General features: G+C 52.6%; 1 protein-coding gene across 1 annotated transcript in view; it reads left to right on the plus strand.

Annotated features, from left to right (window-relative positions):
• The first annotated feature begins 655 nt into the window (after positions 1–655).
• DKK3 (dickkopf Wnt signaling pathway inhibitor 3) overlaps positions 656–16,812 on the plus strand; it is a 55,487-nt gene continuing 39,330 nt past the window's right edge. Inside the window, exons 1-4 of the mRNA XM_075546064.1 lie at positions 656–814; positions 1,341–1,601; positions 8,592–8,729; positions 10,335–10,418. Coding sequence (XP_075402179.1) covers positions 1,380–1,601; positions 8,592–8,729; positions 10,335–10,418 — 444 coding nt within the window. The 5' untranslated portion in view covers positions 656–814; positions 1,341–1,379. The remainder of the gene's footprint in view (positions 815–1,340; positions 1,602–8,591; positions 8,730–10,334; positions 10,419–16,812) is intronic.

Below are 16,812 nucleotides of genomic sequence, written 5' to 3' on the forward strand. Positions count from 1 at the left end.
GTCAAGAATCTTACCATGGAACCACCAACGCCTCTCTCCGCACGATGACAGCTAACGCTTTGTAATATGCCACCTATTACGACTGGTCCCACATCTGGGGAAACCGGCACACAAGCAAAGCTGGTGATGAGCAGGTTGGGCAAAGCAGTAGTGCGAAGCCCCAAAGCAGTTGATCTGGCTGCTGGTGTGGCCCTAAGCACTGTGTCTGCCATGCCACCTTCATGCCACGGTCAGGGAGCTTGGGGCATCCTCCTCATCCCCTCAGTGAGCTAGCTACCCGTGGGTCGTCTGGGCTGGCCCAAAAGAACTGAGTGGCCCATGGAGACAATTCATTCGGGCCAGGTTGAAGCGCGGGATTGCATCCCGCAGGGCTGCACTCTGGGGAAGGGCCGAGACAGTAAGGGACAGACGAGGCCCCTCAGTGGCTGTTACCAGAACGGAGTCCAGCGACGCCGGTGACCTGGGATGCTGCGGGTCGGCCGCGGTGGGGGTGGGGTGCGGATGGGGGGGGGGGGGGTTGGCAGAGAAAGGGACTGCTTCCTGTAGAGTTTATCTCGGAGGCAGAAGAGGCCGGCTCCCGCCAGGAGGTCCCCGGCGCCGGCTGGCCAATGACGGCGCCCTGGGCCGGGTCCCCGCCCATGGGGCGGAGACCGAGCAGGCCAGCGGGCGAGGCACGAGCTCCCCGGGTACCAGCGCCGCCGCATCAGCGCCCGGCTCTCCCCACGCACGGCCCCGCGCGACTCCTCACCCGCCCATCACTGCGTCCCAGCTCCCTCAGCTCGGCGGGGGCGGCCTCCCGGCGAGGGCACGACAGGTCCGGCCTGGCACGCAGCAGGGTCCAGCCGGGGTGGGTGGGTGAGGGGCGCAGCTGGGGTGGCGATAGCTCAGCTCGGTCTGGCCTGGGTGGGTGAGGGGCGGGCGCTGGACTCGGCTCAGGTTCGGGGACAGAGTGGGGGGTGTAGGTTAGGAAGGGGGGAAGGGAGGCAGCCCTATGAAGGGCCTGGGGCAGAACTGAGGTGCGTGTGGGAGCCCGAGCTCTAGATCGGGGCTCTAGAGTAGACTAGGCTTGAACCTGGAACGGAACAGGGGGTGCGCAGGGCCTGTTAGCCAGAGAGCTGAGCTGTGTTCTTGGGGTCAGGGAGCCCGCAACATTGGGGTCAGGGAGCAGAGCAGGATAGGGGTGCAGGGCATGGGGGTGCGGGACTGGAGTGGGCGGAGGGCTGGAATGTGTCTGGGCAGGGACTTGATCTTTCCGGCTTGGGGGTGGGTGCTGGGTGAGGGGGCCTGAGGGACGGGCCGAGGTGGCTGGGCACGTGCTAACGGCACCTGGGGACACGCAGGAGACACCCGGGGACACCCAGGCGACGTGCGGAGCAGCGATGTCCAGCCTCGGAGGCACCCTGCTGTGTCTGCTGCTGGCTGCGGTGGTTCCCACAGCTCCCGCGCCAGCTTCCACGACTGCGACTGTGACCGCTGCCCCTGGTGAATCCCGCCCAGCGCTCAGCTACCCGCAGGAGGAGGCCACCCTCAACGAGATGTTCCGTGAGGTGGAGGAGCTGATGGAGGACACCCAGCACAAGCTGCGCAGCGCCGTGGAAGAGGTAGGTGCACCCTGGACAGCGCAGGTCTGGGGGAGGAGGCACTGGAAGGTGGTAGTGCTGCCCACCCCACCAGGAGCCAACCCTAGGGGAATCCCAGGTCCAGTCACATTCTGCCTTCCTACCAAAGGATTGGATCTGAGCCTGTCCCCCCTGTGTCTCTCCACCCGCACTTTCTCATGGACAGCCAAGGACATCACCTGCCTACAGACTCCCACCGTCTCTGCAGTTGTGTGCCAATTCCTGCCAGGGATTGGTTGCCCCTTTTGCAAGTGGGTGCTTGCCAAGCCCTTGGTATTCCAGCACTGTGGCTCAGCGAGAGAGGCTGAAGAAGTGCCCAAGTCTGCAAGTTCTAGCTTGTCCCTTAGGCTTTGGGTTAGTGGCACCTTCCCAAGATGCAGTGCCCATGTCGTTCACTGGCAGTGAGATGCACAACCTTACGCTTGGCTGGATGTCTCCTCTGTGGTGGAGCTTTTCTCACAAAGGATGGAAGTGAAATCCTTCATCCCAGCAGGAAATACAGCAAGGAAGCAAGGAGGAGGGGCTCCTATAGGGTCATCCCTACACCAAGTGGACTTTGGAGTGCCACCTGGGTTTAAGGCCCTCCTCTGTGCCATCTTGGCACAAGTGTAGGCGTCTGGCATGTGATAGGTGTGAAATACATCCAGGGTCAGAAACATCACTCTATGGAGCCGTCTCTCATGTCAGAGCAGGCTGCTCACCATTGTCACCTTTGTGGAAGCAGACTGCCAGACCTTTCCGCAGCGGTGCTGTTGGGTGGGTGGGTTGAAGTTCCAACCTGTTCAACATACAGCAGGCATTCTGAACATGTAAGGAACATGTACTGGGTTACGCATCCGACTGCTGACGGCAGGGTCGGCTGTAGGAAACCACCAGCTGCTCCTCTGGGAAAAGATGAATGTTTGCTCCCAGAAAGATTTACAGCCTGGGAAACCCACAGTGGGCTGCTTTACTCTGCCCTAGAGGGCTGCTATGAGTCAGAATCAACTCAATGGCAGTGAATTCGGTGTGGACTTTATCGTTGGATCTTTCTATCATCTCTCACCAAGGATGTGGGGGCAGGCGGTACCACTGGCCCAGGCCTCCCACCTTGGTGTGGGAGCGGTCCCTGGTGCCTGGGTGAGTGGGCTCAGTCCCTCTGGAGAGGCGCTAGTCATTCCAGGGAAGTCAGGCTTCTCCACAGCGCTGCAGCTTCCAGCCTGGGAGCCCGTTTGGCCAAGAGTGCCTTGGGCAAAGCCTTAAATGCTGGCTTCTGTCCACCAAGGGAAGGTAGCTCGCTCCTGCCAACCCTTTGCAGTTTTAGGCTATCTGCTCCCCACACGCCAGCCCCCAAGAATCAACCTGATGGAATTTTCAGTGAAGTGGACACTAGATTAGGAATGCAGGGACACAGACAGTGTGCCTTAGACACTGGGCAGCCTCCTGGGCTTTGTGTCCTGGGATAGGAAAGAGTTATGGCCTTGAACAATCCAGGAGTAAGAGGCGTCAGATAGTCCCCAATATCCCTTCATCCTGCAGCTTCAAATGAAGTTGAGCTCGGGACACCTCTGCTTCTGGGGAAGATCATCTCCTTTCCTGTCTGGCATCCTGAACCTGCCCTCCTGCCTGTGGATTCCCAGGGAGACTAACCAGGTCACCACCTGGTGTTTGCACCCTGGGAAAGTGGGCCTCGGTGTGCAGAAAGCTCGCAGGGTGGTCCTCTGATGCTGGCTCCTGACTCCAGGAGGTGAGGCCCTCAAGGGCCTTGTCAGTTTATGGCTGAGAGCAGTCTGGGCTCCAGTGAGACCTTGGAGGTGTGCTTTCTCCACGACCTCATGTCAGTGGGTAACAGCCTCCAACACCCTGCTTCCAAGCTCCCATTGACAGGAAACGAGGTGCTTAACCAATCTTTTGGGGGGATGCCATTTAATCCACTGCAGGGACCAGTCTTCATTTCACTTCAGCTCGGCCACCTATGAACAGTAGGACTTGAGGCCTGAGACAGAGAAAATGTCTCTCTTTGGGTCAAAGGGAAAATTTAACAAGAGGTGCAGGGTAAGCAAGGTACTTGACTGTAGAACCTGGAGTTAAATGGGTCTCCTACCAGGAGATCCCTCCTAAGAGGGTAAGGCTTCTGGGAGATGGTTGGTTTTCCAGAAAGAAAAGCGATCGCTACCATCTTGCTCATACTTGGAGTATGAGCACTGTGTTCCTCCAGTGTCTGGCAGCGAGCAGAGTCACAGTAGAGACCGTCATCCCACAGAAGAGACATGGTTTGCAAAGAGCTGGGCCAGATGCATTCATTGTTGACCTCGTTGCATCATGCTTCTTCTCAAGCTGCTTCCTGGCATTTTAAATATTCCAGCTGACTCAAGTTGGTGATGTCTCTTAAGGGAAAGGCAGACGGACTTGGAGGGCCATTGCTGGGAGAAGCAAATCTTCGGATGGCTTCAAGACAAGGTCTTCCCGTTTTCCTGCTTGATTCTTCTTCCCGCGACAGATGAACGTGTTTGCAGGGCTCGATCTCCCCATGTCTCCTGCCCTTGCAGCCACATCTGTAACCGACCGATTTTCGAATGTTCTCGATGCTTCCCCAATTTCCAACAACCCCAAAACCAAGCTTGGTTTTCTCTCCAATTTTTAAAAATTTTTTATTATTATGACCCCTTCCACTGCAGAGAGATCCAACCAAGCACCCTACTGTTTTCAGCAGTGTTCCCTCTCCCCCCTCCCCTAGGAGCGACTCAGACTGCTCCGGGCTTCAGTTTGTCTTGCTTGTGGCAGTAATCGGTGTGGTTGAAGTTTCCATTGCCAACTGCCGTTTGCCGTTGCGGTGCCATTAAAGAACGCTGAGCTCATTCTGCTGAAGTAGCCACGCGCTGAGCCAGGGTGGGGGAAGTCGTGGAAAAGCAGCCTCTCCCCAGCACACAGCATCCTCCAGCTTCGCTAACTTTTCATTTACAGCATTGGAAAGTCAAATGGGAGGGTTTGAAGGCCAGTTAGAATTTTAAAAGATATTAAAACTGTCCCTTCTCCTCCAGGGCCCATCCTCTCTCCTCTCTTCCCACTGGAGCTTTTCCGTCACTGACGATGCCAGAAACTCTTCCCTTACAAAGAAAAGCTCTTGTCTCCTTTCTGAATTCTGCTCCATTTGATTGGCCCTTTGTTGGCTGGCTGTTCTTTCCACTACCCCTCACTCACTCTGGCAAGTGCACTTCCATTTCCCTCCCCATTGCGGCTGGCGCCATCCAGTCGATTTCAACTCTTGGTGACTGAGTCCTGTGACAGTAGAGCACATCCTTCCCTACCCCCCCCCCCCCCCCCGCTGCCGCAGCCCTGCCCCCAGGTTCTCTGGGCTGTCATCTCCATGGGAACAGACCACTGGATCTTTCTCCCATGCAGCTGCTGGGTGTGGGGGTGGGAGGGCAAGCCACCAACCTGTGGGCAGCCGCTGAGCACTTAACTGTGTGCCACCAGGACTCCTTGCTTTTCAAAAGAGCAATGTTGTGAAAACAACCATGTGTCACGGCCCACCCTCACTTGTGGATTCCGTATTTGCAAGTGTGCTGAAATTTATGTGTGACCCCCCAATTAATACTTCTGTGCTCCTTAGTGGGTGTGCCAAAGCGGTATCGATATGTGGGACCCCATGTTTGAGAAATTCATTTTGATAGTTCTGGGAATGGACCCAGGCATTTATCAATTTAAAAAAAATGTGGAAGGCTAACTCCGATCATGCCTTCCTGGTTGAGAACCAGGCTTTCAGAGCCCCTGGTTTATTAGATCTGCCCATTGGCCCCTCTCCCCTCTTCACCATCCATCACGCTGCCCTCTGCCCATCACGGACCCTTCCCTGGAGCCCAGCAGATGCCCACAGGACACACCAGTCTTGTCTAAGCCACCACAGCTCTGCTTGTCCTACCTGAAATAACTTCTGCACACCCCGCTGCTGCCCAAATCCCAGCATCCTTTGAGACTAGCCGAGCCATGCCTCCACGTCCTCCCACCGTTCTTGCTCCGTGGAACCTCTGACTTATTTCTAGAGACTGTACCACAAGGCAGCTCATAATCACATGATAACTCGCTTCTCCGTGCCTTTCATGATGAAAAACTTCAATTGCTTAGGGACGGAGTCATCTTTGGGAAGGGCCTGTGATTTGGAGTCAGACTGACCTGAAATCTAATCCAAGCAGTGTGATAGGAGGGATCCCTGGTGGCATAGCAGGTTACGTGTTGGGCTGCTAACCACAAGGCCAGGAGTTCAGAACCACTAGCCACTCTGCTGGAGAAAGATGAGGTTTTGTACTCCCTTAAAGAATTCCAGTCTGCGTTGTACAACACTACTGCCCTGTGTTGTGGGTGGATATGAGTCAGAATTGACTCCATGGCAGTCAGGTGTGTGTGTGTGTGTGTGTGTGTGTGTGCTTCATTTGCACAGTATGATGGCCTTAGAATCCTCTACTTCTCTCTGCTTCATGTTCTTCATATGAAAAATGAGAATCAGGAACCTTCCTCCCAGAGTTACTATGAATATTCAAGAGCCCAATGTCCTAGTTCAGCAGATGCTCCAAACCCGGAGGGGGGGGAGGGTGTTATATTATTATTGTAAAATCACCGATGACCTTCCAAGCATCCCACCATTCACCTCAGAGTCACACATGCAAGTGGGCCGACAGCAGTCCCTGGCAAGTTTCGGGTGATTTGGCTTTGTGTTGGTGATGGCCACCGCTTCCTGAGCCACTGCCCCTGCGAGACTAGAGCAGCGCTTCTGTGCTGCACACACTCATGAGAGCTCTTTCTCTCTGTCCACTCAGGCTGCCAGATCCGGTTGGGGAGAACAGGAGAGAGGGGCCCATATGGGGAAGAGAGTCCAATGGATTTGTTTCATGGGAAATTTTTTTTTGAGGATTTAGGACTAAAAATAGCTCTGAGTCAAAGATAACCAGAGATGGCAGTATTGAAAAATCGCCAGCTACCAACTGGAACATGGATGGGTTGTGTTGTCTAATGCCTGGCCTTCAGGGCTGGGGCAATGAATCCAGACCAGGATGTTGGGTTCAATAAGGAAAGGGACTGATATACAAGGGGGCATCAAAGAGTTGTTTGTGGGGAAATACCATGGCCTTTTAATTCCAATTATCTGTGAACTTTTCGAAGCCCCCTCACTTCTGGTATAGAGTTGTGGAGGTTCATAGGACTGGACTTGAGGACAGTAATTTCAGAAACCTGATGCCTGAGAAGGACATGTGGCCCTGGGAACCAGTCTGCTGATGGCTCCAGGGGCCCCTCAGCAGGGCGTGAGGGGGTAAAAGAGATACTTCTGGGGCCCTAACTACAAGGGGCAAGAGGTTATCTTAGTTTGGGCTCTCAAGTCTCACCAGGCCCCGAAATGGAGATCTAAGACCAAATTGTTTATTTGACCGATGCTCCCAGGAAACACTAGGAAAATGAGATGGGCTACAAGGAGAAAGGCAACCAGAGGCCTGAAAATTAGCCAACAAGCTGCCAAACCCACTGGCACCCGGACAGTCTTACTCATCGTGACCCTCTCCAGGGTTCCCGAGACTGTCGATCTTTACAGGGGCAGACAGCCTCGCCTTTCTCCCTTGGGAACAACTGGTGGCCTGAACTGGAAACTTTTCTGTCGGCTGTCAATGCTTTCCTGACAGTGCCACCTACCACTCACGTACCCCAGGGACTAGGTAATACCATTGGGCTGCTAACTGCAAGCCTCCTTCATTAGTGGGCAATTTAGGGCTTGATTAGGAGCTTTGGGGGCACTGCAGGTTAAGGACTGTGCTGCTAGGTGTCAGCTTGGCGGTTCAAACTCACCAGCCACTGCACAGAAGAACGTTGAGGCTGTCTGCTTCCATGAGGATTTACCATCTTGGAAAACCACACTAGCAGTTCTGTCGAGTTTTTTATGTTGGGATCAACTCTGTGGCAGTGGGCTTGATTTTTGGCTTTAGGACTTAATTCCACTGGGGCCCTTGGAAAGAAGCTGCAGGTCCTGTCTGCCCTAGACCTGTCCTGCTGAGAGCAGAGGATGATGGGGTGGCCTGCCCCAGCTCCCCACCCCCCATGGTTGAGGATCATTCCCAGGTGGGTCACTCTCCATCACAGGTGGAGCACGCATCAGAGAAGGTGTTCAGAGAGGCCAAGCAGGCTTTTTTCACGTAAGGGAAGGGAATGCAGGTAGGCTGCAGAACAGAGGTCAAGTACTTTGCTGACTGAAAGGTAGGCCGTTCAAACCACCAGCTGCTTCTGGGGAAAACAGTGTAGTCTAGTACAGATCAAACGAAACCAAACGAAAAACCAACTCACTACCATTGAGTCAATGCCCTCTTGACTCATAGAGACCCTGCAAGGACAGGGTAGAACTGCCCCGTGGATTTCCAGAACTATAGCTCTTGACGGGAATAGAAAGCCTCATCTTTCTCCCAAGGAATGGCTGGTGGTTTCAAACTGCTGACCTTACAGTGAGTAGCTTAATGCACAACCACTATGCCACCAGGACCCCTCCGTACAGATAACAGGCTAAGAAATCCCATGGGACAGCTATAGTGTCTCCTGTGGAGTCTATTTGAGTTGGGTATTCTGAATATATGTAAGAACAGTTAGTGCAATGTCTTAGTCATATCCCCTCTCTAGCACACACCCCCAAATAAGCTGCGGTTGGGTCAATTATGACTCATAGTGACCCTGCGTAGGGTTTTTGAAGCTGTAAATATTCCTGGGAGCAGACAGCCTCATCTTTCTCCCTTGGAGTGATTGGTGGGTTTGAACTCCGGTTAGCCGTCCAACGCTTCCCCAGCAGCAGCACCAGGAAGCCTTATTCCTAGCAAGTACGTCATTACCAGTAGTCCACGTTATTCGTGATTGCAGAAGAGGAAAAGAAAGGTTGTTGGGTTTGTGGCTCTTGTTGATTTTCTAATGGACCCTGGTCTGTAATGACACAGCAGTGTTTGACTCATCGCATCGTTGATCTAACAGATGGAGGCAGAAGAAGCTGCTTCTAAGATGTCATCAGAGGCGAACCTGGAACACTTACCTCCCAGCTACCACAACGTGAGCAACACAGACACCAGGGTGGGAAACACCACTGTCCACGTGCACCGGGAAATCCACAAGGTGAGGGCAGGCTCAGCCAGCTGCCTCTGCTTTCTCTGGCTTCCTTCCGGTCCCCGTTGAGAACTCAGGCTGTGTTTGTCTGCTTGGTCTGTCAGACAAATGCACAAAGGAGGTTGGTCAAGCACAAACTAAAAGCCAGAGTGAGCTAAGGGAAGAGCTATGTATCAGGCACCTAAGTGGCTTTTGCATTTAAGCAACATCTTGAACTCCAGGCTTCTTGCCGGTTCAAGTGCAGGGGGCTGTTCGGGTGGGGAGTTATGTGACTGGAATGAAGGCGTGTGAGCAAGCGAGTGTCTAGAGCAGCGGTTCTCAACCTGTGGGCCGCGACCCTTTGGAAGTTGAACGACCTTTTCCACAGTAACTGAGACACCGCTCCTCCAGGCAGGTCCACCCATATGAAGATACGCCCACTTACGAGTACCTGGCGTGAAGACTGTTACCCATGCTACACCATGCTTCAAGACAAAATTTCATTTATTTATCATTAGAAATAAATATTTCACAATCTACAATGACATATTGTTTTTGTGGTTAATCATGTTTTCATGATGCTCAATTTGTAGCAATGGAAATACATCTTGCATATCAGATATTTACGTGACAATTCATAACAGTAGCAAAATGACAGTGATGAAGTAGCAATGAAAATAATGTTCTGGTTGGAGGTCAGCACCACATGGGGAACTGTATGAAAGGGTTTCGGCATTAGGAAGGTTGAGAACCGCTGGTCTGGAGGGGGAGACGTTTCCAGGATTGAATCTGAGGCCGACTCTGTCTCCTGGTTGTTTGTGTGTCTTTCGGTGGGGATTGAAGGAGTGGGGACATGGGTGAACAGGTCTCGCTGTTTTCTTCAGGAGAAGCTCACGCGTGGTTTGCCCTGTCCTCAGAAAGGGAAACTGCTCTGGCTGCCAGTCAACCCTCATTGGTTTGCTGGTTAGCTGTTCCCCGTTCGATAGAAGAGTCTCTTTTCACCTACCACACGTCTTTGTCTGAGTCCAACACATCGCATGAGTGGGTCTCCTCCTAATCTGACTTCCCAAAGAAAGTCAAGAAGGATGGAGTGTTTGTGCCACCCCACCCCCTGCTGCCCTGGAGGTGGGGGGCAGGGACTTGAGTCACTAGATGTTGGGAGGACTCTGAGAGCAAGCACACTGTGCACACTTGGCCTTCTGAGAGACAAGCTCCCTGGAGGAGGTGGGGTCACTGTCAGCAGCTGCAGAGTTGACTCTCTCGGGGAAACAGCAGGGAATCGACCTTTGATCTCGGCTCCTCTTCTCTGTGAGACTCACAGCAGCTTGCACAAAAGCGCCCAGGTCGTTATTGGGTTGCTAGGTGTCAGGCACTGGGCTGCTGCTCGCCACCAGCCTGCGAGGAAGGCTCTGGGAGCATGTCTTATCACCGCACTGAGGGATAGCTGCTCAGAAACGGGGGTGGGGGGGGTGGGGGGGAATGACGGGCGGGGGGGGGGGGGAGGGACAGATGTTCCTCAGAAATGGGGCTGGGGGGCAGATGTTCCCGGCTCAGGAATTGAAAAGGACTGAAGTTGCTCAGGGGAAATGCCCAGCATCCCTCTGTTTCACCTCTCCTATCCCTTTTCTACGATAGGTAACCAACAACCGGACAGGACAGGCAGTCTTCTCAGAGACCGTCATTACATCCGTGGGCAATGAAGAAGGCAAGAGGAACCACGTGAGTCATGACACGGCCCCATGCCCCTACCCTCCTGGCCCAGGACACACACACACACACACACACACACACACACACACACACACGTTCAGCCTGCTGAAGGTGACCCAAACTGCAAACTGTGGGCAGGAGGTGGCTGGCTCTGAAGCGTCTCTTCTGCCTTGTTTCTACCATAACGTCCCACATTTCTGACCAGACTGGTAATAGCTAGACCTCCATGCTCTTCTGCCTTGGAGACAACCGAAAAATCCAGTTGTTATTTCCATGACCCCAGCATAGTTTTGGAAGGAGAACAAATAAATACCAGGTGTGTGGCTAGAGATGAGACCCCCTGCTCACGTGGCCCCCACAGCCTCTCTGCCCAGGCCTGGTCCGGCAGTGTGGAAGCAAGATCATGCTCAGGAGCCCAGTAATTGAAAAGGAGGGCGGTGTCCCTCCCACATAGGGCTGTTCTTCCTTCTTCTGGCCACCGGTTCTCTGCTGTTTGGTCCAAAGGCAGGAAGGTTTGTGTCGAGCCAGCGAGGCCTGCAGGTGGAAGGGGCACTGCCTTAGAGGAAGCCAATCCATGGAACAAGCGAGGGGATGAGTCCCTTGCTGAGGCTCTCGGAGCCCTGGGCTGGGGCCGCCTTTATTCAGACAGGAGCCCCCTTTCAGAGCAGCCAGCGTACAAAGGCTGGCTTGCCTTCAGAGGTCTATGAAGGGTGGGATTTTGTCACCACAACCCCATGTCATCACTGTCATTTAAACAATTTGTACAGTTGGATCTGAGCTATGTCCCATAGGGTGGAAAGCACATAGAGGGGGACTTGCCATGCAAAAGGACAACAAGCCGTAAAATCCCACCAACAGTGGCTGCATTTTCAGGATTTGAGATTCCCAGGTGAATGCAATTAAAAACAACCACCCAGCACCCCATAGTTTTCTTTCTTCAAATGCTGGTATGTGGATTAATATGCATGGTAACCCAAGAAGGCTCGGGGGAATTCACAGACAGTAACACTATATGCCTGTCTAGAACTGTTAGTGTAGTCTGTGCCAGGGCTTGGTCTGTTTTTACATTCAAATGGGAGACGGGGAAAGGACTGGGCGGGGAAAGGACTGGGCGGCTTGCTCTTCCCCCTAAGCTTGTCACCCATAAGGATGTGGCCTGATGTCTCAGTGGGAAGGCTTTTGTGCTGGGGGTTGGGGGGTGCCTCAGCCTGCCCCCCTTCACAGTCCATGGGCAAGCTGACTGATGTGTTGCTTTTGTGCGGGAGGGGAGGGAGAGAGGGAGAGCCATTATGTGTGCATGGACAATGTTCCCTTTTGAGCTCTGTCCCCAACAGGACAGCTCTGGCCCAATTAGCCAAGGCACCCTTTGGAAGGGACACATCCGCTCCTTCGTGGCCCCCATCCATGAAGCTGAGCGCTCCCCGCTGGTGTGGTCTTTCTACTTTGACCCTAGAGCAGGGCAGGGGAGAGTGGGTCCCTGTTTCCCCCAGCACTGACCGCATTTGGACTGACGAGTCCAGTCACTCCTCTACAGGCTCAGTCTACAGATGTCACCACCCCAAATGTCCAGGTAGCAGAGATTGGAGTAACCCAGCAACTTCCCTGCCCTCCTAAAAAGAATGATCCCAGTGGGCCGTGCCCTTAGACTGTGCCATTCTTCTCAAGTGTGAGATCCAGCGCCTTTGCAGTGGTGAGAAGGCTTGCCTTTTGTTTGTGGGGGAGCCTGGAGGAGGGGGATGCCAGACTCTGGCTGAGCCTCTGAAAGGTTGTTCTTGTCCTGGGGAGCAGTCTGCCTCTGGTCAACTCAACCCCAGAGAGGTCAAACCGAGAATCTGAGAGGAGGAAGTGGACTGAAGGACCTCTTTTTCCATTAGGGCCTCAAGTTCTATACACACACACACTTAATCCAGCACAGACTAAAGACAGGCAGGTGTGGACACACACACACACACACACACACACTTAATCCATCACAGACTAAAGACAGGCAGGTGTGGTCTGTGTTTTCTTCCCGAGTGCTGCCTTCTTATGTTAAACAAAAACAAAGGAACGCCACAAAACAAAACCCACCGCAATCAAGTCCATTCACGCCCACAGCGGACCGGACAGGACAGAGTCCATCTGCTCCCTAGGGTTTCTGTGAAGCTGGACAGCCTCGCCTTTCTTCGGTATAGTGTCCGGTGACTTCGAACTTCTGAGTTTATTTGCAGTCCATTGTGCAGCCCACCACCCCACCTGGGTTCCCTGTTGCTGATGTTGGCGCCTGTCTGGTTCATGGAATTTCAGAAGGAACTGTGATAAAGAGGCATTCAGGGATTATTTTCATGGATGCGCCCCAGGGGCAGGGGTACTGTCCCTCCCCGATGCCCTTCTTCCTGGGGGTCTTGCAGGCTTGAGGGCAGCTGCAGGGGCCTTGGAGCCCTAGCCCTTCTGTGGCCCCTGTGGAGCTGGAGCAAGTCTGAACCAGAAGGGAAGCCAGCATGGGTTCCCCCGCCCTGCCCCTTGCAAACTCCATCCTCAGTGATCCGTTGTCCTCATTTATCAACTGAGGCCACCATCCCTGTTTCCCACAATTGGATGGGACTCCGTTACAGCAAAGTTTATTAAGATCCTTTATTATCAGAGTCATTATTGTTGAAAAGTGATTGTGCTGGTTTCTAATTAGATATCCTCCCCCTCCCCCCCACTGGCATCCAGCAAAGAGAAAGGAATTTCACTGGGAGCTTAACACCCTTCCCTCCCCCCTCTCCTCCCCCACACACCCAGCCTTCTTCCCCAAAAGTTTTTCTGCCTTGGACTCATTTTGTGCTCCACACCCTGCCAACCCCCCTGAGTGTTTTGCCAGAAGGTATGCATTCCGACAGTCAAGGTTGACTCATCCTGCTGTTTTGGGGCTCCTGTGTCTGGGTGTGACAGGTTGGGTGTTGAGCTATAGACAGAGAACGGGATGAACCGTAATGAACCTCAAGGGGAGTGGGTGGTGACCAGGTGTTGACAGGTTCCAGACTGGAACCCCAGGGTGTACACAGGCTTAACAGAAAAGAACCTGGAGCTCCATAGGCCACGGGGTAGGCTTGTGCCATGAAGAAGATCCATTGCTGAAGAAGTCTTCCAGCCAGCCCTGGTGGCACAATGATTAAAGTGACCTTCCTGGAATATATCGAGGGGGGGACAACCTGGGGGAAAACCTTTGAGTCCCACAGTCTAGCAAGGTGGGTAGGTATATGATGTAACAAATGCAAACCAAGAAAAGCCTTGGGTCAGGGTCACTCCTCGTGACCGTGTGGGTCGGAGCAGAACTGACCCATGGAATCCCCAAACCTGTCATCTTTACTGAAGCAGAGGCGACATCTTTCTCCCACGGGTGCCTGGTGGATTTGAACTGCAGACCTTTGGGTTAGCAAAGGTTACCAGCCATGTGCGTCAGCATTGCACCACCGGGGATCCTTGTAGTCAATATAAATAGCTTAGCCCTTAAATTGAGCTCATCCGTTTCCCATTCCAGAGATGAGCACCAGCTGTCCCCAAGCAGATTAGGAAGGTGTGAAGTTCTTGCAGGATCGGTGAGCTCACAGTGTTAATGTGAGACTCTTGCTGAGCTGTGAGTCACAGGGGAATAGGTGATGGTGACATGCCTCCCCCTCTCCCTTCCCCTTCTCCCCCTCCATCACCAACCCCCCCCTCCCCGCCACGGTCTCCATCAACACCCAAGCCAATGTCAGTATACCTGCTGGTAGGGGCATGTTGGTTCAAATTGTAGCTCCGAGTGGCAGGTTCAATTTTTTTTGCCTTTTGGACACGTTCTTTAACTGTTCTGAGCCTGGGCTTCCCTGTATGTAAAACGGGATTAATGAAAGAACCTGCCACATTGGGCGGTGAGGCGAATGTTAAATAAAATCACCCAGGTGAAGTCAGCTCTGTGGAGCCTGGAACATGAGAGCAGGCCGTCCGTAACGTCAGACGTTCTTGCTTGCCCTCAGTCCAGAGCGACCAGAATCCCCAGGCTTACCAACTTCCCTCCTTGATTCGCACATTCAGTCAGTACTTGCAGTCTGCCAGAGAGATGCCCATGGAAACAGGCCCTAAAACCAAAGTCAGGTGAATAGCAAAAAAAAAAAATAATAATAGTAACCCCACCCCACAAAAGCCCTTCAGACCCACTGCCATGGAATTGGTGCTGACTCGTGAAGTTCTTCGGTGTTACAGAGCGGGACTGCTGGGTAGAGCTTTCTTGGCTGTAATCCTTATGGAAAGGGATGGCCAGGCCTTTCTTCTGTGGCATGACAGGGTAGGCTCAGCCAGCCTTTCAGGGTAGTAGCCAAGAGCAAGCTGTTAGTACCACCCGAGGTAGTACTGAGCCCCCAAATAAGCAAACAGAATAAGGTTCCACAATTCCTAAGACAGAGACTGAGCCCCCAAATAAGCAAACAGAATAAGGTTCCACAATTCCTAAGACAGAGGCTGTACCGGGCAAGTGTTATGTTGGTGGAGATCTGGGGGCCAGGGAAGCCTAGGGTGAGAGATGATGTGTCACGTGGCTCTCACGTTCCCACTTATTTTATAAGCAGCCCAGGCTCTAATTGCCCTTTTGTGCCAGCCTATGTTTCAAGGACAGCCTGAAAGGGAGAGTAGCTCCCTCCATCCGCCCTCCCCGCCGCAATTTGCTTGCAATCCCTTATCAAAGATCTGAGTTCTCTAAGCTTAAGCTCCCCAGCTGTGCCCAAGCCCACTGCACATGCAGCGTCTACCTGGACCCCTGGCACTACCCCCGTGGGGTTTGGGAGGGGCCATCCAGTCAATGTTGACTTCTAGGGAGCCCATAGGACAGGGAGAACTGCCCCCATAGGTTTCCGGGGCTGTAACTCTTTTCGGGAGCAGAAAACATCATCTGTATCCCTCAGAGTCATTGGTGGTTTCAAACTGCTGACCTTGTGGGCAGCAGCCCAACTCGTAACCCACTATGCCACCAGGGTTCCCTTAATTGGCACTTAGGCTTTTAAAATGTCATTACAAACCTATCTGTGACCAAATCCGATGGCAATCAATGGCTGGATGGTATTTGATGATTGGAGTATGAAGGAAAAACACTCTTTCAGTAAACTGATGAGTTCTGTTTACTGAGCGACAATAAAGTAAATATGCCACAATCAATCCTGAGGCTCGAATAAAGTTGTATTTCGTAGTTAAAATCTGTTTCGAAAAAATGTGCACTGTTCGCTTTCTCTCTCAGGTTACATACACCTCATTGTGTTTTCAGAAGCCCGAGTGTTGGCTGGTGTAACAGCCGGGTCAATGAATTATCTTGGGGGCAATTTCATGGGCTCTTACCAGGTCATGGTCACATTATCTGAGTACCACAAGTCTGTTTTGGGAATTGATTTTCTTCCCCCCTATAAAAACTTAAATAGATGAAAGAGAGAGCGAGAGAGCATGTGTGTCCATTGCCCTTCCTTGCCCTTTCTCATCAGTTGAAAAACTCAGCAAAGCTCCTCAGTCCTTTTGTTTTTAAATTATATCTAGAACCACACAGTATTTCCAGTTTTCCCTTACTTAGTCACCAGGGCTCACATCCTTCCAAGTCTGCCTGCGTCAGATACAGTATTCCAGATGCAAGCTATAGAGCTAACTGAGCATGGACCAGGAGCCTTCAAAAACCATACGATTGAACTATCGGATACAAAAGTCGGTGGTCTGAAATGTAAACCCTCACCTAATTTACAATCTTTTTAAAAGGTTTTTTTTTTCAAAGTGCATGGGAAAATCCCATTATCTCTTAATTCCAGTTTGCCTGCACTCTTTGTGATGCCTGTTTGCCTACTTGACCCCGTGGCTTGGCATACAAAGCCCATCCCGATCCCCCAGGTATCTCTTGGGGGTGCCTCCATCAGAGCATCGCCCATTGGTGCCTGATGAATGCTCGGGAATAATGAATAACCATGTGACAATAATAGGAATGACGAAGATGAAGGTCTCACGGCCACTGAGTCGATTCCAACTCGTAGTTAGCACTGAAGGACAGGACAGAAATGCTCATTGGGGTTTCCAAGGCGGTAAATCTTTGTAGGGAAGAAAGCCTCATCTTTCTCCCTCGGAATGACTGGTAGGTTTGAACTGCTAACTTTGTGATAACCTTCTTCTACATTATCAGGGCTCCTTGTCGATTAAGCTGAGGTGGCATTTATGAGGTCCACGTGGTGTGGCAGCTCTGTGCTCAGACCAGACCGAATCCCCTCACACAATCCACATAACCACCATTCAAGGAAGTGACCTGTGTCTACCCGAACTTACAAATAAAAGGGGAGGAGTCTCTGTGTGCACAAATGGTTTAGCACTGACCTGACTATACATGGAAAGGTGGTTCAGACCCACCCAGAGGTGCCTAGAAAATAAGGCCTGGCTACCT

Source organism: Tenrec ecaudatus, chromosome 4 (genome assembly GCF_050624435.1).
Source record: "Tenrec ecaudatus isolate mTenEca1 chromosome 4, mTenEca1.hap1, whole genome shotgun sequence".
Classification (NCBI taxonomy): domain Eukaryota; kingdom Metazoa; phylum Chordata; class Mammalia; order Afrosoricida; family Tenrecidae; genus Tenrec; species Tenrec ecaudatus.